At 41.7% G+C, this 21,729-nt stretch overlaps 1 protein-coding gene across 2 annotated transcripts; it reads left to right on the top strand.

The window, feature by feature from the left end:
• The first annotated feature begins 100 nt into the window (after positions 1-100).
• On the top strand, positions 101-21,540 carry IntS10 (integrator complex subunit 10). Of its 2 annotated transcripts, XM_076530358.1 has the most exons (10): positions 101-388; positions 540-687; positions 748-830; positions 1,045-1,198; positions 19,515-19,741; positions 19,817-20,324; positions 20,399-20,715; positions 20,796-20,960; positions 21,023-21,281; positions 21,348-21,540. In XM_076530358.1, the coding sequence occupies exons 1-10, from the start codon at positions 326-328 to the stop codon at positions 21,512-21,514; spliced, it is 2,091 nt and encodes a 696-aa protein (XP_076386473.1). In that variant the 5' UTR covers positions 101-325; the 3' UTR covers positions 21,515-21,540. The 2 variants fall into 2 exon arrangements, with proteins under 2 accessions (XP_076386473.1, XP_003699884.1); XM_003699836.3 differs by lacking the exons at positions 101-388; positions 540-687; positions 748-830; positions 1,045-1,198 and adding exons at positions 18,956-19,260; positions 19,338-19,405 and having other exon boundaries at positions 19,498-19,741.
• The last annotated feature ends 189 nt before the right edge of the window (positions 21,541-21,729 follow it).

Below are 21,729 nucleotides of genomic sequence, written 5' to 3' on the forward strand. Positions count from 1 at the left end.
AAAATGCTATTACATACGGCTCATCCCTGTTGGAAGTTCGATTATGATCGATTAGTAGCATCGTTAGTACAACGTGCACCGATTCAGTCAAACATTTATCACGGCAGTTTAATGATCGCGTTGCATCGTCAGAACCGGTGCGAAGATTTAACTGCAAACTGATCGAAGAGTTAAAAGCTTGTGTTTGCTTGATGGTGAAGTGCGTGTTTACATTTTTTTTCACAGAGTTGAGTGTCGTTTGACGCAGTAACGAAAACGGTGATCGTTCGAACGCCTCGAGCATTTCGTACCGGTGATTCGACCTATCGAGACGTAACAATTCGTCATGAGCAAACTGTGCTGTATCGGGCTGTCGTTGGCCACTAGGATCATCGGCACGTACACCATGGTGAGTGACAAACAATCACGTTACCGATGTTAAACCGGTTTTACGCGATGACGGGGCACAGCAACGTGCAATATCGTGAAAATTATCGTTCGATGATCAACGTTAATATTTTCATGTCCGATCCGCATTATATCCTCCCATGTTCTTCTAGTCTCTCTCGATACTCACGATAAACGTGTTAATGAGCAACTATTTCTCAAGAACAACGGACAACGAGTTCTTTAATACTATTCAGAACTGGAGTTTTCTTGGTTTAAATTGGATACAAGTCTTAAGGAACTCGCAGTTAGAAACGAAAGGTAAGTACTAATATTATGTTCTTTTATTTTAAACATACTATAATTAACTTAAATTTTCAGCACAAACAACCGTAGTGTTTTTCCTCGTGTACACGATATCGTTTTTATTGGCCAGCGCGTATCTTGCTCTGGGATCGATCTCCGTGAGTATAACTATTCTCGATTTAAACTACAGTTAACATATCGATACTCTATGCATGAGTAGGCACGTAACAATTGAAATCGTCTACGGTGCGGTTACGTATCGAAAGTAAATCGATCGAACAAAGCTTCTTTATTTGAAAAACGTATTTTCGGCACGTAGCAACCTTGCTTAAACACGCTAACGATCTCGCTAACTTCCGCGTACGTTCACAGAGGAAACCTAAGTGCGCCGTGCCTTGGATGTATTTGCAAATGATTAGCATAATAGATCAGTCCGTGGCGCTATCTATTCATCTGATACATGGATCGCAGTACGATGCTTACGATTCATCGATGTGGTACATTCCAGTATCCAGTGTTTACCTACGTAAGTACGTTAAATTTGTCTGGTTACTGTTTAGAACATTATTGTGCTCGCCAGTCTAGATTTCACGATACAGTAGAACTCCATTTATCTGAACGTATTAATTACAAGATGATTAATGATAATTGGGATGTTCAGATAATGGAGGTTCATTTATTTCTTGAAAAACGATTAACACTTTAGAGGCCACACTTTTTACGAAATTACCTTTGAGCACTTTTTAAATACATGCTGCAAAATTGCAAATCAACCAATTATAATTATCGCGTAAAGGACAGTGAAATACAAAGTAAAGTTTCAAAGTCACAAATACGAGACACTTGTTGACATATTAATTGAAAAACTTTGCATATTCAAGCTATTTTGAATTTGAAATGCACTGCAGACTGACTTGTGTGATTAAATTATGAAGTTAGTATTTTTTGTTACTTTAGTTATTCCAGTTTCCTGTTGTATTATTATACATTAGCTTCAATTTCATCATTACTCTTCTCACAGACTTCCAATCATTCTACTGACGTTACACTTGATCATGAGTGTATTTCTTAATTTCTGGAATAAAAATTTCGCTGTTCACATAAATGAAGTTCTACTGATGCTATCGTAACAAAGTGATCGATCAATCTGCTTTCTATCGGTTTAGTGATGTGTACGTATTTTTGGATGATCGTGCAAGCCGCCCGAAAACAGTGGGCGGAGGAGCGGCAGAATCGTGCTGATTTTGATCTGAGAGACGTCGTGTCCGCGACGCAATCGAACAATACTAACGGGCCGAAGTCGCCATCTTATCTTTCGCAAAACTTCGCGATGTTCGACTCGCCGAGACCACACACGATTTTACCAAAGTAGTTAAACTAAATGCGTGAATTCGAAGACAAACTGTTGATGGACTTGTCTGCGTCGCAAGTTATCGAGTGCCTATTTTTGTTCGTTCCTCCAGGCGAGAAGAAGGCTACCGATCAAACAGCGCATCGTAGCTGATTATCTAGATAAATCCCATGCGCGTCATAACTGAAGTACCTTTTACATTAACGTATTTAATTTATATTCCTGACCCGCCCTCCATTTTTTATGCGTTAATAAACATGGACTTCCTTTTTGTCTAGTGGAAAATCGTTTTTACGAGTGTTCTGCGTGTTCTCTTCGAAGAATAGAAATTTAAAAGCGTAGATCTCCAGTTATATGGTTGATTCCACTTCCACGTCCTAGTCGAAGGCCATATAGCGAGACTCCAGTGTACGTCGATTTTCAAAGAAGATTCAAACGAGAGGGCAACGTAATAACCATTGATCACCGTGGATTAATGGAAAAAGCGTACAACGAGCAAACTACCAGAATACGACGAAATCTCGGTCTCGTAACGGGGCAAATGTATAATAATGTGGGTAAACTCGATAAATCAGTCCCGGGGGTTGCGACTAATAGAGTGTATCAAATGCGACCACGGCCAAGCGTGGCTGCATAGAAAATATGAGAAATGGTCGCGTTTTACGTCGGAATACTTTTAAACTTCCTTCGGATTTGAATCGCGCGCAAGCATATTCCCTTATACGGGGAGCACCGTCTCCTGGATGGAGGTCGATTTGTCCGAAAATGGTCGGAACTTTTCGCAAAACTCTCGGGAATAATGATCTAGGGCACAATGGCCGATAGGAAAGATCCCCTTCACTGCGATTTATATCGGGCGTTTCACCGCGCTCCTCGAGGATCATTTGCGTTCCAATGAAAATAACGCAACGACAAGGCGATCGCAACTTTTCGGGAAGTCAACTTTGAAAATTTCGTATTATACGTACATATATACAGTTTTCGCGCTAAGCGTGCAATTACATTCGGAGGATGTAAAAGTTGTATATCGAATCTTAGATGCGATAGAACATAAGGTAGGATAAATTAAAAGACTATGATTATTAATAACAACGCTTGTCTTTCACGTACAAATTGACGCTCGCAACAACTTCAGTAAGCTTTTCGTTGAACGATACGGCTGCGAACACGAAGGAAACAGACACGAGGAAAAAGGAGGTGGGGTACCGCGACGTGGTTGGTTGGTGGTGCTTTTAAAAAGAACTGAGCGAGCCAATTTGTAGGCTGTCGCAAACTTTTAAAACACTAGTTGACAGCCGCTCCGCCCTCTCCGCAACTCGTGCACCCTCTTCGAGGTTCGTCCAACCATCCAGAAGGATTCCGACCACCATCCAACGTCTCTCTCGTCTTTCGACTGGAGCACCCAGTCGACGGCGAAACTCACCCCCTCCTACCCCATCCCGCTGGTGCTCGTAGGGAAGCCGATGGATTGTAAAATAAAACTAACTTGGCTCTTTCGTGGCTCGAGAACGGAGTACCGGCGAAATCTTATTCCCTCGGGTCTCTTTTATTTTCGCGCACCCCTTTTCTTTTTTCTCTCTTTCTTCAACCTTACTCGGGGTGCAATCACGAAAAAGAGTTTCGCGGAAGATAGATACGACTAGAGAGTTATACTCGTTCGAAGAAACGCGAAAGTTTCGATCCTAGTTGAAATTTATCGAAAATTACGTTTAATGCTGTTACCTCTTCTATATATTTTTTTATAAAAACTGTAAGTTTTTACGAAACCTAATGGATTGTATCGAATAAAAGGAGATTGATAAACTACGAAAAGAAAGTAGCAAGTGTCGTGATTAATTGAAACGCTCCCATTTTAATTGTTTATTATTTTTGCTAAGGGTATTTGTCTTTCTTGTTTTGAAAGCAATAACAAGCTGTTTCTTTGGTATTTTTCTTTGATACGCCAGGAGCAACTTGAAATAGTTTTACGAGTATCCGACGACCAAGAAGAGAAGGGTAGTCCACACGTATGGCGCACATAAAAGATGGTGCGACGTAATTAATCTTCTTGTATGACACTTTGGCTGGTTACGGGGTAGAGCTTGCCAGGAGCCAGTACACAACATCCCACTTAAGCTCGACGCCCAGAAAACAATTAATACGAAATTGATTAATAATTATTGCGTCCCAATTTCAGTTCCCTTGTCGCTCGCTCTTGCTAGTCACGTAACCGTGAAAAAAGAAATTTTCCCATCGATCTCAGAGATTCTTTGCTTCGCCCATGAACACACCCCGTGACCAATATTCGATAAAAGATACCGGAGATACCGGTACAATTCGAACAACAGAAAAATTCATATTCAAAGCCGGAGGGTTAAAACGTTTATCCCATGAAGAAAGTCAGCGTTTACGGTCTCTCCATTTCTCTTGCGTCGTTTATTTGTTCGCCGTCGAAAATGGACAGTCGATTTGGTATTACTTTTCCAGACAGACAGACAGATTTTATTGATCTGCCGTGTTCGTTCTCCGGCTGGCCACGGATGAAGGAAGAGGAAAAACGGAGGATCGAAGGAGAGAAAGAGACAATGATGAAACGGCGGAACTGAACGCCCCATAAAGCTAACCAATGCTAATACTTCGTATCTCTGCAGTGGCGTGGTCCGTAGATAACCTGCCTTTCAGCGCGTTCGTTTGCCGGGACGAGACGGAAAATCCATCGTGACGCCAATGTCCTGGACCGGAATTGGCAATAAACGCGTAACCGAGCCTAATTCGTAATGTTGGCTCAGTCATTGTGGCCCATTGTGAATTCTCTTCCCCTGTTATTCGGGGTTCACGAATATAATGCTGGGGTTATCGCAGGAAACTGCCAGTAACGACTGTAAGAGGCATGTACTCTTCCAAACGCGCGCGATTCGCTTATCCTTTGATCGCTCTTGCGAATTACCCTCCAATACTAAATCGCTTTCGCTGGAATTATAGTTGATTGTTTCTCTGATTCAGATTTGTGCCATCAGCTTGCACATTACACGTGATAGTAATAACAGACCCGCACGTCGTAACAAAAATTTGTTCAATAAAAACATTGAGACAGGAAGGGGAGAATATCTTTCTCGTTCTTCCTATACACGTAGCTTGAATACTTGATCATCTGTCTACTTAGATATTTGAATATTTGAAACACTCGAATAACCGAGATGCCAATAATTTTATCTCTGTATGTCATCAAAAATTTTCACCACTTTTCTTATCGAACAAAAGCCTGAAACGTGGACGAATGACCGTCTCCGACCAAGAGACCGGATATGGACACGAGAAATCGCATTACTTTCGAATTTCTTTCCGTTGCAACAAGGGTGGCACGTGCTCGTGCCGTTTTTTGTACTCCTTCCTTTTTAAGAAGAGACGGATGGCCAGTGGGAAACGAGGAAGTAAATTTGTGAACACGATGGCCGAGAGGATACAATAGCTGCGTTTAATACTACATTAAACACGATACAGAACGATCTACCCCCGTGACTACCGTGACAAAGTTTCCTGGACAATGCGATCCGATGACTGTATTAGTAAATAGGGGAATAGAAATGTGCAAGCACGTGCGCGCTACAATAGTAGAGACCTCATTTCCACAAAAGTATAGAAATTTCACTTTTATCTAACCCTCGATTTCTCTAGACCTCTAATTCCAATAAACTATGCTTTGACAAAATGCATAAAAACCTTAAGCTGTAAAATTCACGATAGGTGCTACAAGAATTCGATGACCGTTTCAATACTGTTCTACGGTAGAACCGACTTAATACGGAGTAAAGATCGATGTCCAGTGGTGGGTTACATCGATCACAAAAGGGAAGAAGGAAAGGGGTCAGAATCAACGGTGTCCCTCGTTTTATCTGGTCGGTCGATTCAAAGTGACGGAAGCGAGCGAGGGGTGTAGTGGGCGGAAGGAGCCGGTTTTTCGAGAATGGCTGCCGTAGGTGTCGAAGGAACGAGGCCGCAATTAGGCGGTCCTGGGGTCGACGAGCAACGACGAGGTCGGGCATTATGCAAAGCAGATTTTAAATTTAGATGTGGCCCACCGTGGCCACACCTATACACCCCCGGGTGCAGCTTCGATTACAGAAAGTGTATGGTCACACGGACACGAGCGAAGACACGCGAACTAGCTAGCTAGCAAGCTAGCAAAAGGGGTGGTGTACAAGCGTGGGTCGTGTCGTGCTCGACAAATTAGCGCGTTTTAAATCCAATCCGAGCCGAGAAAAGGGAGGGAATCGTTACGGAGAAACGAAAGAGAGAAAGAGAGATAGGTCGAGGGACACTCTACGAGCTGTTTTGCATTTCTGGCTCGCGCTCGTGCGCCCAACATTTGAGGTGTAAAATATTAAATCCAGGCGCCTCCGCCATATCGCCTACGTCCTCGAAAGAGGAGGATGAGCTGAACAGGAGGTGGATGGAAACTGTACGCATGGATACAGGGGTGCGAGCATAAAGCCATGTTCACATTGCTTTAGTTCTCGGCGTAGGATGGTAATATCTATTCTTGTATAGATATTCAAATATTCGAATGGCGATGCTCAAGAATTCGTTCTCCACGAACTATCATACAAAAGAATGTTACAAAAATGATGAAAAAAGTATGAAACCTGAAGCATATTCTTTTCTCTACTCGCGAAGCTTATACCGTATTAAATTGTGGCATCTTAAATCCCTAGGATATGTCCTGAATTTTTTTTTTTATTAAAGATTGGCATTTGGCAAAGAAGAAAACTCATCTCGCGAGGCTAACCAGAGTAGCTAATGTTTGTGTATCAATGTGAACGGGACCTAAAGGAGGTGGAGAAGGGGTCCGTAGCTGGATGGGGGAGGATATGGCGAGGGCTGCTCTGCGGCGCGCACTCAGCGAGTTTACATTTAAATGTAAAAGTGCCGAGTGCTGCTAGGCGAAAGCTGCTGTTTTGCATTCGAAAGCTCATGATTGCCTCTGAGCTTTGCTTTTGACGTCGAGCCGTTTCTCGTTGCCGACGCGACGGACCGCGAGAGGCCGCTCGCTGTCGGAGCTGCGAGTCGATTCTCGTTTCGGACAGATGGAATCAGCCTCAGAGCTTCCGGGGGTGGAAAAAATAAAGCGTAGCGCAAACGGAATCGAGGATTATCTCCAACTGATTCCTGTTCTCGAAACATCCAAACAAAGTCGTCGAACATATCCAATATTATAGATTATTTATAGAAAACTGAAGTATAGACAATTGGAAACTCGATATCCATCAACGAACAACTAGTCAATTTATGTCGAAAATATTTATGAAACGTTAACCTAGAACTTTCTGTTTCAAATTGATATACCATTTTACTTTCTTATCGAACAAAAAGCTCGATATGCTACAACCTCGCATTATTATTTTATTATTGTTCCGACTAATAACGTGGAAAATCCAAGCTTAAATGCGTTGATTAGATTCCCGTTATCTTTCGGTGGTGGACAGTCGTCGACATAACTCGATATTTCCATAATCTTCATTAATGCGTTCGTCGATAGCTCGTTAAGCTCGGAATAATCGCGTCAGTCGATGCGCTAAACGGATCGCCGGCTAATTAACAGCATCCATCTAGCCATTTCGTCTCTGAACAAGGAAATTCGGCGAATTTCGAAATCCTCCTCCCATGTTGCATCTCCCAGCATTTCCCCAGTCCGTTCTACATAATCCAACGATATTTTTGCTTTTTACCAAGCTCGTGTCTTTCAGGGAAGAACGTCGCTGTGCGTTCTTTTTGTACGAACGTTACACGTACACGTACGTACGTACGTCGACAAATGCACCCACACGCCGGCACGATTTATTTCCGGGCTCTAATCAATTCTCGGAACGGAACTCGACGGACACACGAAACCTCCGTGAACCTTACGTACCGAGCCCGATGTTATTCTTCTAATATGTATGTTTCTTATGAGCGCCGGTAAAAGGGCTCCCCGTGCAATTTCCAATGATAGATCGAGTCCTGTGGACAAGTTCCATTACGGTCAGCCTCTGAATTATTGAACTGGCAATTCCCCGGCGACACGCGGGACACCCTGCATCAAAGTGTCAACGGGCTCATTAAGCCTCCAAATCAGGTGAACTAACGCGCTAACTGTTCTTACCCTCTGGATTCTCTCGGTAAACGTCATCATCTAATGGATTTTCTTTCCTCTTTTGCTCGGGGTCGTGTGAACATCGAATCGCTCTCGATTTTCTACCACTTGATATTAACTTCCTTCGTCCAGCTTATGTAACGCGCGAAAGCATGTATATATCGATGTCGAATCGATTTTGTACCAACGTAAGTTTTATCGCGACTGATCAGAAGTACTCAAAAACTGTACCGAATGACCGAGTATAGCGTTACACGAGCCTCACAGGACGTTCACTTTTTATTTTCAATGCGCTTCCTCTTACGCGTCGAAAAGAGCATTTGCATTTTGGTCGATAGATCAAAAAATAGCAGATTACTTATCTGTAATCCCTTGAAATAGGACCTGTTACTGCAAACTGCGGTATCTTTGCTCACGATCACCGACACGGAGAGAAGGGCACGGATCGCTATCTGAAAACGCCCTTCTGGTCCATATGCTGGGTTAATAAGAACCCTAATAACGGGTACCACCCTATCAATACGTGGGGACTGTCACTAAATATTTTTCTTCCTCAACGGTTGCTCTGGGAATTCGTCCGTGGCGATGCTTCGCCGTTCGGCTACATATGTCGTCGTCAAAGAGTGACGTATTTCGGGGAAACATCGATCCGATTCGTCTCTTGCAAATTTCATCTTGTCGGTTCGCTCGAGAGAAACGTCCTCTTACTCTGAAATCGGTTAATCGACAAATAAACATCTTGTTTCTGTTTCTCGTTGGAGATCGTGACTCGCCATTTTCAAGATACAAATGTTTTTCGAGGAAAGACACAAACAGCTGTTTTATGATTCAGACGCTTTGAGACTAATACGATATCACGTTTTCTGGAATACGTCTTCATCGCGTAATTTGGCTCAGCCGAATGGATTACCTCCATGTCTTTAATCGCTTCTAATCAAATACTTAAGGCAAGCGGTAGCGGGCCCACTTACTTGGTAGAACCGGAATGAAGCATAAAAGAAAAAAATAGGAGAGGAACATTGTTTTTATTAATTCGTCCCGGTTGAAATGCAAATGGGTCAATCACGCGTCCGGAAGGCTAGAGCTGGCGGCGCTTACTCGAGTAATTTATTCGTAAGGGCGTTAAAGTTTCATAAGTCGTGCACATAAAATGCACTCGAGAGTGGAGAGCAAGGGTATCCCGGTCGTTCCCGTCCGCTCGTTCCCGTTCTCTTCTCTATCCCTGGCGCGGCAGAAAATTATGCAGATGGCGGAGAAAAGCTTTGATAAACACGACAGTCTCTGATCGTTATGCAGATCCGCGCCACTGTAAAATGGCGGCAATCTCTCCCTCTCACTCGACCGTCCAACCCCTCTTTATCTATCCGTCCTCTGCCTCTTCTGATCCTCCCTAGCTCGCTGGACCCCATGGGTGTTTCAGCTTCTCACCCTGTCTCTCCTACCTTTTCCTTCTTCCTCGCTTTTCAACTCCCTCCCCACCCTCCGTTTCCTCACCCTTCTTCTTTCTCTTTCAGCTCCTCCGCCTCCGCCACGGCTCGCTACTGATTTTCACACCCCGGCCACGGCATTACCAGCCCAAGTCGAGGGTGGAAATACGCACCCTCCTGCTTGTTTCTGTGACGCGTCTGCGCCGACTTGTACCACCCGTACGTACGTATATATATATGCACTGCAATTTCATTGGAAGATCGTGCTGGCACTCGAAGACACGAACAACCAGCTTCGTACACGCTCGACATCCACTCTTGTTCTCGTCCTCGAGACCGAATCATCGGGATACCAGAAACGCGCATATACTTTACAACCATCTCGTTCTTGATACCCCGGCACCAGCAAAATGCTCCTGAAGACGCCTCCAGACGCTTCTTTCCTTTTCTCTTCTTCGTTTATTGTCAGTCTTCCTTATCGTGATATATTGAATGTTGAACGAAGGAGTTTTGGTATTAGAATTTATAAATGGATCTAGCAGATTTAACTTTAAGTGTTTAAACATACATTGAATCGAGAATAGCAAGTTGTTCCACGATATCGATATTGCAATTATAGTTTCGTTTTCCTAAAGTTGTGTAACGTTGCGATCATTTCTACTTCTACAGTCGTTGGAAATATAGGTTAAAAGGTTAATAGACTGTTCTAAATGATTCATGTGTGACGCAATCGAAATAGCCCCGTTACAGTTACGAAAACCTTGATAATACATTGAATTGCTTTTCCTAACTTTTATTTATTAAATATTCATTCATAAGGTAAGAAGTTACCGAAGCAAGATTCCGTGATATGCGGTTAGCCTTTGATCGTTAATTCTTCTGTGACCCAATCGAAATAGCTGCCTATACTAAAACTTTTATTCATTAACGTGTTCACGACACACAGGACGTTAAAATTCAAGTATAACTCGTGAATTAGTTACAAATGAATCCGCTGACGTCACAGAGCAGAATCAAAAGCTGGTTTAATGGAATTATTTCGAGGCCAGGGGTGCACCTAGAGGTGTCGGGACCACCCCTCCGTAACGGTTCTTGGAAATTCATTTTGTCGCGCGTTTAAAATTTTCATCGGAAGCGATCGCGTTTTGCCGAATAATCCGAGCCCTCTCGGGGATCTCGATCTTCTGCTCGAACACGAACAAAGTATCATTCCTCAGACATTACGAATTTTTGCTTTCTCTCCCGTATGCAAGCCGCTCGTGCATCGCCTGCCTCTTCGAACGATGTTTTATTCATGCACATCGAAAGTGTTGCCTTGCTGCTCTCTCGAGCCGGGGTCGAGTCGAAGTCGACTGCGTTTAAGCGAGCAAACCGCCTTTCCTTGAAACCATAGAATACTTTAACGCCTCGGCTAATTGGCCGGATACGTGTTACGAATGAAAGTTTCCAGCTGGATTACGTATCGTCTAGCATATTCGAAGCATTCTCTTTTACGAATGAAATGACGTTCTTCTCTGCGCGCATAAACCGTGACATTCGAAACCCTCTGATTCGCGAAAAAAGAACAGGAGAAAAGATGAAGCTGTTTGGCGACGATCAGCCTGATCGGTTTTCATGTAACGTTAGAGTTCGATCGATTTCGGAGAAGCTTCCGCGTCGTCGTGAATGGAAGAGCACTTTTTCGCTCGTAGTTTGTTTCACTTTCGCACTATGCATAATGCATGAGAACACTTTAAATTCTGCCCGAGTCGTGATAAATCGTTGCCTTCGATAATATTTTTCCAACGATTTCTAATACGCTTGATGTCTTCCTAACGAACGTCCTACATTCTAAAGGTGGTCGCTTCAACTAGAAATTACACCTGAACAGTAGAATTGTTAACTCAAGAGCTGAGAGAATTAATACGAATGTTATTTATCAATATTTCGTGTCATAGCTCTTGCATCGAGCCTGTAAGATAACAGAGAAATTCCCTGTTTCGTAAAGAATTTGTCGAAAGAATGATCGAAAGGGATTCGCAACGATTCGCGGATAGCTCGATAAGGCGGATCTTTCGATTAAAGAATGGTTACAGAGTCGTACGATCGGAACGAGTCGAAAGGAAACGATCGTCCAGGCGGATTGGTCGGCGTATCACGAATGCTCGGGGCGTGGTTCGGTTACTAGCCTCTCTCGACCAACCGTTCTCTCCTTTCAATTATTATTTAATTACGCTAATTGCCCGACGTGGTCCGTCCCCTTGCGATTTGCCAGCCGGTCGAGAGGAGTTTCGATCGTTAAGTCGATGTAACCGCTTCGTGGAATTTTAACGAATCGCCTCGTTTCGTACGTGACCAAAATCGCAACACGGTCCAAGCTAAACTGCAAATTATCGTAATGATCATCGTAAGGACGAATGAAATTGTTGTTCTTCAAATTTCTTCCTCCTTTTCTCGATGTTTACGATGTGACACGCGTTCGAAAATTTCACCGTTCATATTTGGCTCCCTAACATCGTACGTCTTTCTACAGATTTCGCGCCGCGCAATTGTAATACTTTCGCAACGTATGTTTAATGAAATTTTCGAATGCAATTGGAAAACTCATAGATTCCACAAAATGTATAATACGAGGTTCAAAGTGTTAGCACGGAAAATCCATAGCGGCTCACCTTCGTTTCCCATTGTGGAGAGCAGAAAATTTTGCAAAATTATGCAGTCCAGCATAACGTGCCACTTCGGAGCGGCGGGGAATCGCGAGCACATCGGGACACGTGAGCATAAATTGGCTCGACGCAAAATTGGCCTGACAGTTTAACTATGACAAAAGCACAATAGAATGCGCCGTTTCCTGAACGCAGCATGCGGCTGTAATTTCTCTGTCTGTCCATCCGTCTCTCTCTTTCTCGATTTTTTCTCCCTGTTCTCCGCATTCTCGCTCTCTCTGTTCTCCTCCCACGACTGTTTTTTCCCGCTCTCCTTCTTTGTCGACCATTTTTTTTTTCGTTGCCTATTTCGTTCTCGAATGGCGGATATCGCGGACAGTTTAATACCGTGCCGCCGTCACGAACGCTCGTTAGCGGACGATACTTTAATCTAATATAGAAAATGGCCCAGAAACGGGACGTCACGACACACGGTTACCGAACGTACAGTTTCTTTACTAGGCATCGAATTTTCCAGCGTTACGATTGTTACGGAAAATTATCGTTCGCTTGCACGAAAAATCAACGTACACAAAGTGGCCGTTTTCGATGACGGTTGTTACCGTGACAAGCTGTTTCCTGCGACCGTGAATGACGAAGTGCGGTTGGCATGAAATTAAACCAGCCATCCCATCGATTAAGCCATGAACACTTTGATGACCGGTATTACGTGTTCGTCACTTTTATATGGAACATTTTTTTTCTGTTTATTGAACCTACTGCGCAACCGTGTAAGAAGACATATTTTTATAAGATCATTTTGGAATTTTTAATTTCGGCTGTCCGCTTCTTAAGTCGCTGTAATATCAAATTTTTATTTCGATATTTTTCTCTTTGGGTATACGGTAGCACTCTTCTTACCGCCTCCAGTAATGCTTTCGCCGAAAAACAATCCCGGAAACAGCATCCTGAATCTTTCCACCGGTTCGAAAAGTGATTGAAATGCCTCGAAGATCTCCGCTCGAACAGACTCTGAGATTTGAATATTCCAGCGGGCTAATTTTCGACCGACAAAAGATGTTATTCCCGAACTCTCTTCGTTCCTCTTCAGACGGTCGCCCCTGCGGGGAAGGAAAGTTTCAACTCGCGACGAGCGTCTTGGTTAATCACTACAATTGATATTCCGTTGATATCACCGCACCGAGTGACGGAGTAACGCGATAACGAAGTAACCCGATTAAAGGGAGCCTCTTATTGGGCTGCTCTTGCTCGTTCCCTTCAATCGAGTTACATGATTACCTGCAGGGGAGCAAGAGAAAGAGGATAGATCCTCCGGTGTTGGCTGCACGGGCAAACGTCAGAGGAGCCAATCAATGTTTTCCGCTCGATGAAAGAATCGAGGCATTCGGATTTATGTACACTTACCGATTAATAAATTGTCCATTGCTGGTATAAAGAGATAGATAGATGCAAGCTGCTGAAAATAGTAAGACACAGGGTTAAAGGAATATTGTTAATAGTCATTGGCGGGAAGGTTCGTCCTTTCTGACAGGGATCCGTTTAACGTATCGACGACTTCCGGCGAGTATGATCAACCGGCCGAAGAGAGAATCCACGTCCGTGGATAGTTCGTACACGGTGGTTCGTCGAAGCGAAATCTGGAAAACCGCATCACGCAAGGGCGGTTACAGTACGGGCCGCTGATTTCCGACATTAATGACACATCTGCGACAATAATGTTCTGTGTAAACGAGTATATTATATAATGACGAAATACGCGGTTGAGGGGAAAGAGAAGATACCGAGCGTGTTCAGCCAACATCCATGCCTTTCCGACTACTTAGCCGTGCATGTGCACGGATCGGTCGTTACGTGCAACTCGTCCTGTCTCCATGTGTGTTTGCGTAACTGCTGTGTGCGTACAGCAACACACACGCGGTACATTCGGTTTCTTGGCGACGTGTGGGTGGAGGATACTCACGGTCGCAGGAAACAGCGCATCATGGTAATAACCGTCATCAAACGACAACCACTTAGAACCAGGCCAGGTTCCTCGTGGAAAATTCGTCCTTTTACCACCGTTCGCGGAAACCACGGATCTTTCGACGATAACGACCGATTCCAAACGATTCCTACTGTTCTCGTAAACTCGCTCGCATTTCTATCCTGTCGTCTCTTCGTCGTCCGCGATGGTCGTTAAACGGAAGAGTCGCGTTACGTATGCCGGAGACAAATTTTAGAACGTTACTATCGATCACTGATATCTTATCGACAGCTTAAATACTTGTCAATATATCGGACTGGAATATATGTATACTTTATTCAGTTTCACAATTTTTGAATTAGTATTATATTTTGTACTCTGTATCTTCTTGCAAAGGTTTACTCCTACGCTTCCATTTACGTCTTAATGTAAAACTCGCTTGATTTCAGCATCGCGTGAAAATCTCATGACCGATCAAGACTCGACAGATTCGTTGTCAATTAACCGAATAGCGTGTTCGTTCACAGCTCGAACGAAGACACAGTACAATGAATTAGACACGGCTTCGTGATCCGGTAAAATCAGGCCCGAGGCCACATTATAATAATGCGAGAATCAGCCGGAGCCACGAGGGTGGTGTCGCGGCAAAAGAGTGTACGTATCGAGGCGGACACTCGACGCAGCTGTCCAGGAAACCTACTTGGCCTATTGTGCGTCCTAACACGCGGTCTAACCAACCGTAAACGCCGAAAATCTAATTGACGAGATTCAATTTCGCGCCGACAATGGTCGGCTCGCGATGGATTATCGTGTACGCTTTCCAAAAATTACAACGGAATCGGAACTCACGCATTCGACATGGTCCAGAGGAAACGACGAATCGCGTTAATGCCATTTTTCTCTGCTAAGGGTGCTAAGCTGACGAGTACACGATGAAGGTCCCCGATTTCGAAAAATCACCTCGGAAAACCCTCAAGCTGAATCCACACGAAGGGTTAATATCGTTTTATACCGAACGATTGAAACATCGAGATTGAAAACTCGCGCGAGTAAGCTTTTTCAGAAGCGTGACGAAGCTTTACGATCGTTCATCTTCCGCGGTCGTCGATAAATCCTGCTAATCTCCGCACACGAATTCTACGAGAGAGATTGCCGCGTATCGTGTTTTCGAATTTCCATCAAAATGCTTGTATCGCCTTCTCTCCCCATCTCCGCTGCAAAGAAGTAGGGATGCCGTATTAGGCGGGCTGAATTATCGCAGAATCAAAATAATTCGATAGATAGAAGGGTGCCATGTATTACAAGAGGGGTTACCGTTTCTACGCGTTGGGGTGCCAAAACATACGCCGTTTCTCCTCTAAATACTCTCGTATAGTCCCTTTATCTCTCTTTCTTTTCAATTTCATTGCTACGTAATAATTGTTTAGAAACAATCTTGATAAACCTTTGAAATTTCTAGTTGTCGATAGTGGAATGAACAATTATTCTAGCGATGTTTCTCTTGTGACTGAAAGGAAATGCCAATATTTTTGCAGTCTAGTCAGAGCGTATTCGTTCGAGCTAATTTTTTGGGCGTGGAACGCCTATTAGATTGCGCAGTTATGCTTTGGGGCAAATTGACGCTGTGGCTTGGAAAACGTGATCGAGACAGCTGCTAGTTCTGCTTTCTTTCAACACCTTAGAACGTTTAATTAGACATAGTCTAGTCAAATCTCTTTCGATTAGAACGACTAAGGCCCAGATTTTAAGATATTCGCAATAACAATTCCTATAAAGGATAGTTTACTTAGTTAGAAGAAATCTGCAAAAGCTAACAACAAAGAGACAGGAGTATTTAAAATGCGGAAAGGCAAACGGTGGCGTGTCAAGAGCCGTCAGGTGGCCGATTTAAACCGGCACAATAGCTCAATTCGGGATGAAAATCCCCATTCAAATGCGATCTCAATCCCCTGCGTCAAATGGGGCCTAAGTAGCTACTTAGTTGCACATTTGGCTTGAAATTTTCGATGCCCCTCGGTTCGAGAGTCCCGGTACACGGTTCGCCAGTGGATTCGCGATGCTATCTCGACGCTTTGCGATACGAGCGTGTACCTGAACGCGTCACGCTAATCTGCTTCGAATTCAGTCAACCTTATGGCGGCTATTATGTTACATACTCTCGCGGAAGTACGATGCCATCGCTGGCATCTATCTTTGCTTCGTAATTTCTGTCTAATGATCATGATTCTAGAGGGAAATAGAAGTAAAAAGAGCTCTTCGTTTCTGGAGTATAATGATTCACCGAGGGACAGATAGAATAATTGACTCGCAATCAATTAGTTTGATGCACGAGTTCTGTCCGATAATCTTTTAACTTCTTTTCTCTTCTCTTTTTATCAGACTGTAAATAGAGAAAAATAAGCTAACTCGTTCGAACGTATATTACGTTGCTTTTCAATGCGAACTAATTGCAGAATGCCTGACATAATGCTGGTATCAGACCCTTCGTAAACAATTACCGACTGACCTGACGCGTAATTTGATCATTTAGGATATCAAATGATTACAGTAATTAAAATCATTTATCAGGGGACAAAATTCACGTTGCATATTTGCTACGATGTGACTGTTTAACAAGATTTCCGTTCTCATTGCCGGTATACAATTACGAACGATCGGCTAGGAGGGTTGTCCCGGTTAGCCGATGCCGCGCCGACGAGAATAATTAGTTTTAATTGGCCCCTGAGAAACTTATCCCTTCCCCTGTTGACGCATTAAGACCAAAGTTAGACGGGCCACAGGAGGTTTAGGTTTTGCGAAGCGCGAGCAGGTAAGGTATACCACGTACTACGTGACACGCTTGGTAAACCCAAAGCTGGCTTTGTTAAGCTCGGATTCTGAGTGCCTTTGATACGTGTACTTGCACGCTAACTAACCAACCTAAGCTATCCGTGGTGAGCTCGCTCCCGTGTGCGTACATACTGTATGTTATACGCCTTTCTGTATCGCCCAAACCAGGGACGTCTAGTTGTTGGTTCTTATCTCCAAATTTCTCGCTACATCAAACGAACGAATAAACTTTGTGTAAATTTTCGAAATTCCTTCTTGCTTTCTGGTTATCTCCATACAAATTAACTTTAAAGTTTGACTACTTTTTCGTGGAACTTTTGTCACAAATAGTTTAGAAGACATTTTGTCTGTTTGACAAAGATTTTGTCTGTTTAGATTGTAAATGTGGACATATGTAGTAAATCATGTTACAGTAGTGATTGAGTAGAATCACTCAATTTTCAGACAAACTTATATATTCTTAATAATCCTGATCACTTGTTTTTTGTTTCTCGTGCTAATCGTCTTACCATTATAACACTCGACACGTTGATATTTTTAATAATTCATACTACGTTGTACGATTATTTTTACTTTAGCAGTTACAAGACGTAAAATTCATGGTCATCGGTGAATCTAGTAGAAAACAACGCGTTAAAACAAACACGTAGGAACCCGGTAAATTCGTCGTCCCTGTCTTTTACCTATGTTACCCTCAGCATCGTCTATACGAGTATGACCTACACGTGCGCGATACATTTCCAACTGGGAATTGAATTTCCTTGGTAATTTTAATGCCATTGTGGCTGAAGGGGTGGAGAGAGGCACCGAGACAGAGGGTAACAAACCCAGCCACAGAGTGTGCATCCCCTAACCACCTCATAGAGGCGAAATTTAGTTGGAGACGAATACGATATCCTTGCCATTCCCGCGTGGTTCTCCGCTCGAAATCATTCGAGTGCTTGAAATTTAGACAGTACTTTGTTTACTCTCTGCGAACGCTCGAAAAATGCCGACAACTTTTTTAATACTGCCACTACTTTTTTCTTTTACATGGAGTACTTTCTGAATGAACCTGCTTTGAAATTTAGACTATAAAGTATTTCTGATGTATTAAGAGGAGGATCCCTCAATCTCTACTGAATTACGTCAATTACAATCAGAAATTAAATTGTAACCTAATCGAGTAGGAAACATAGTAGTTGTATGAAGATAATTTGAAGTGAAAGAAAATAGCAGGATCGAGTATTTTTATTAAACTAGATACGATACTTTGATGGAGCTCTATTTCCGGTACTCTAGCAGGATCCGGAAAGCCACGGGACACAAAGCCAAAGCGCCGTAACCACTTAAGGAAGCTTTAGCCAAAGTTGCAACAGAATCTGCGTCGTAAGCGGATTTTCCCACCTCAAAGTGCCTTCCTGTTATATCTTTATAAATGGAACCACTCGGGACTGTACGGAAAAGCGACAGTCTCTATCACTCAGAGGATTTGCAACATTATGCCCTTATGGTTGGTCGTTCAAGATTTTCCAAATATCCTCTATAGGGTTGAAAATACTTAATTGACGATAAACTTATTTGATAGTCATTGGAATTATTGAATGTACATAAAATAATGTTCCACTTGCTTTTGGAAAGTCATCTTCTTTCCTTCAAAGATGACAATGATGCATATTAAATGTAGCAACTAATATTTTAAATTATCAATTTAGACTATTAATTAGAATGCTTCTTTAATTACATGATCTTTTTTCTTGAAGTGATCAACATCTCATAATTATTGTAAACTAATTAACTCAATGTACTGTAAATACACAAACTTTATTTTTAATATATTTTTTATGTTACTGTTCATTTTGAGAATGATACTATTAGCGACATCTAAATACGTCGTCCTGGAGATACGTAGCCCTTTTATCACTTTCGTATCGCACACGACATTATCGGTTCATATTAGAATAAGATCGCAACGCTACTGGTTACAAAGTCGCTTATTTCCCGAAGAAAACTAAATTTTCCTATGGTTAATTTTGCTACTCATCACCAGGTGGTACTAATTGCACTGTTTACAAACCTGTGTGAAGTATTTTGCTGCTACTATTCTCAATATTTTAAAATTTTTTAAAATGCTGGAAAAAACAGCCACCACGGATAATAATCAATTATCCAAAGAAGATTATTTAATTATGCGTGCAAAAGATGCATTACCGAATGACATTTATGCAGCTAAATCCTGGCTAATTACTGCTAGGTCTTTATTCCCTCATAGTGCCAAAGTTCAGGTTAATATTGACTTACTATTTATGTTATTAATAAATTATTCGCGTTCAGTAATTAACTGTATCACCCTTTTTAACAGTTTGAAGCATATAGAATTGAAAAGCTTTCAAAAAATGTGAAGGAAGCAGCAAAATGTTTTAGTGAAATGTAAGTGTTTAAATTAACTTTGTAACTTAAGAAATGTATTTAAATATGAAGTGTTCATATATGTGTAAACATTTGTTTAAATATCAGAATAGATTTCAGAATTTTCCAGATGATCGAGATATATGGAAAGAGATAGAAACAGTAACAACTTGTCTGCGCATGGAACAGTGTGATTCTGAAGCCGAATTTTTATGTCAAATGTTTCAACACATACCACAAGAATTGCAGCACAGATTACTTGTCATGACAGCTGATCACAGTGAGGATACAATGGAACATTGCAAATTACTGCTACTCCTACTGCGTAGGTTTCCTCAGACTATTGCTACTCATGGAGTAAGTATCTTTATTTAGCATATTTTATGATATTTATATTAGTTGTTTTGCTTCTTGGTAATGTTACATTTTCAGTCACGTTTAGTAGAAACTCTTCTCACTGCAGAAAAGCACAGTCATCCAGGACGTGCAGTGAATGGTTTCAGAAAACTTTTAGCTTGTGATGCATTACCCCTCCTTGGTACTGCACCTGTTGAATTAAATCCACGATTAAGTTTGAGATTACTTTGCAAAGCAGTAGAATTTTACTTGGCATACATACAACAACCTCAGGATAATCAAATTCAACATCCATGGGATAGGCTGTTTCAAGTAGTAGAATTAATTGGAAAGAAACTAGGGTGGGAACTTGGTAGTTTGTTTTCTATAGCTTGGAATCAGGAGATATATTGTGACAGACTGCATCAGTATGCAGTTGTACATGCAGCAAATTTATGCGAGGAATTAGTAGTTAGACAATTGTTGATGTGTACTATCGTAGTCCTATTACGGATATTGAATGAACATAATGCACTCATAAACAGTGATGATACCATGTACTGTTTAGTAGAAGCATTTGGAGAGTGTGTGCATTCACCTGCAGGTAAGGTGGTAATTGAATTTGTACTAGTCTCCTTGTTCTTATAACTATAATTACATTTATTGTACTACATTTAGAACCCAAATTAAAAAAACGTAAAAGAGAAGACAATGGTGGAATAGTGATAACTAGCGACGGGGATTACAGCGGTAATGGTTTAGCATTAGCCGTGAAATTATGGGATTTATTACATAGCAATGATTATTTGCAAAGAGAAATAGGAAAATTAAATCAGCAACTTCGATTAGATTCGTGGCTGAATTCATTTCTAACAGATTTAACTATGTATAAAGGTTTACATCATGAAGTATTAGCAAGATTATCTCAAGAAGCAGGTAGTTTATCTGCTCATCTTCGTTTAGCAAGTACATGTTTTTTCTTAAAAGATTATAAGGTATATTACGGATTTTCATGTTCTTACATGTTGTCTATCTTCTACGTAAAAGTAACCTTAAATGTATAATATTCTTTCAGGGAATGTTAGAATACATTGTTCTTGTAGTTAGTACATTGCCCTCAGTATGCGGGAAGGTATCTCATAATTTAACTGTTCCATGCGCACGACATTTACATTATTTAACTATTGCGCGTTTTCCTGTCATTCAGTATTGTTGCAGATTACTTCTTCTGGCGATGAAGGTAAGCTGTCGTTAAACGTGTGTCTATTTTAATTTCACATTTATGAGTATTGATTACCATAGGAAAATTTTTCTCTACCCGGTGGTGTCGGAGATTTGGCCATAGGGCATGTATTAGTATTAATGCAAATCGATTGGCCTCAGGAAGCTAGTACTTTATCTACAATTACAGAAAGAATAATCAACCGCGGATCATTTTCGTATCCATTATTTCAAGCATATATCATATGCGTAGATATTTTAGAAGAATTGACGTATCTCTGGACAGAACACGGAGGTGGTGTATCTCTAGATATAGCCTCAGGATCGGGAGTTTTACAAAGTATGTTACTACCGGGAGTTAAAAGTTGAAACTTAATATATAGATAATTTCACAAAAATATTATAGATCGACGTATAACTACTCGTGGAGCTGACAAAGGAGTACGCGAAGAAGTGAAACAAGCAATGCGCCGACAAGCAGCACGCGATGGAATCGATCCACTAGATGAATTGTTACAAAAGTTTATTATTAATGAAAAAGCCGCTATCCTACACAGTTTGATTATTCAATAAATGTTTATCTTATCTTTAATAACAAATTTAATATATAATTTTTTTATTTAAAAATATACACATGATTTTTTAAAGCCAACTTTAATATTTTATGTACACATATTAAAAGAACAAAATTCAATTAACAATTTGCGGGAACATATTAACGCGTTCTCTGCTCAAATATAGTTCTTCTATTTTTTACATGCTTTTTATATATATAACGAATTCTTTTA

Source organism: Megachile rotundata, chromosome 4, assembly GCF_050947335.1.
Source record: "Megachile rotundata isolate GNS110a chromosome 4, iyMegRotu1, whole genome shotgun sequence".
NCBI classification, from domain to species: Eukaryota; Metazoa; Arthropoda; class Insecta; order Hymenoptera; family Megachilidae; genus Megachile; species Megachile rotundata.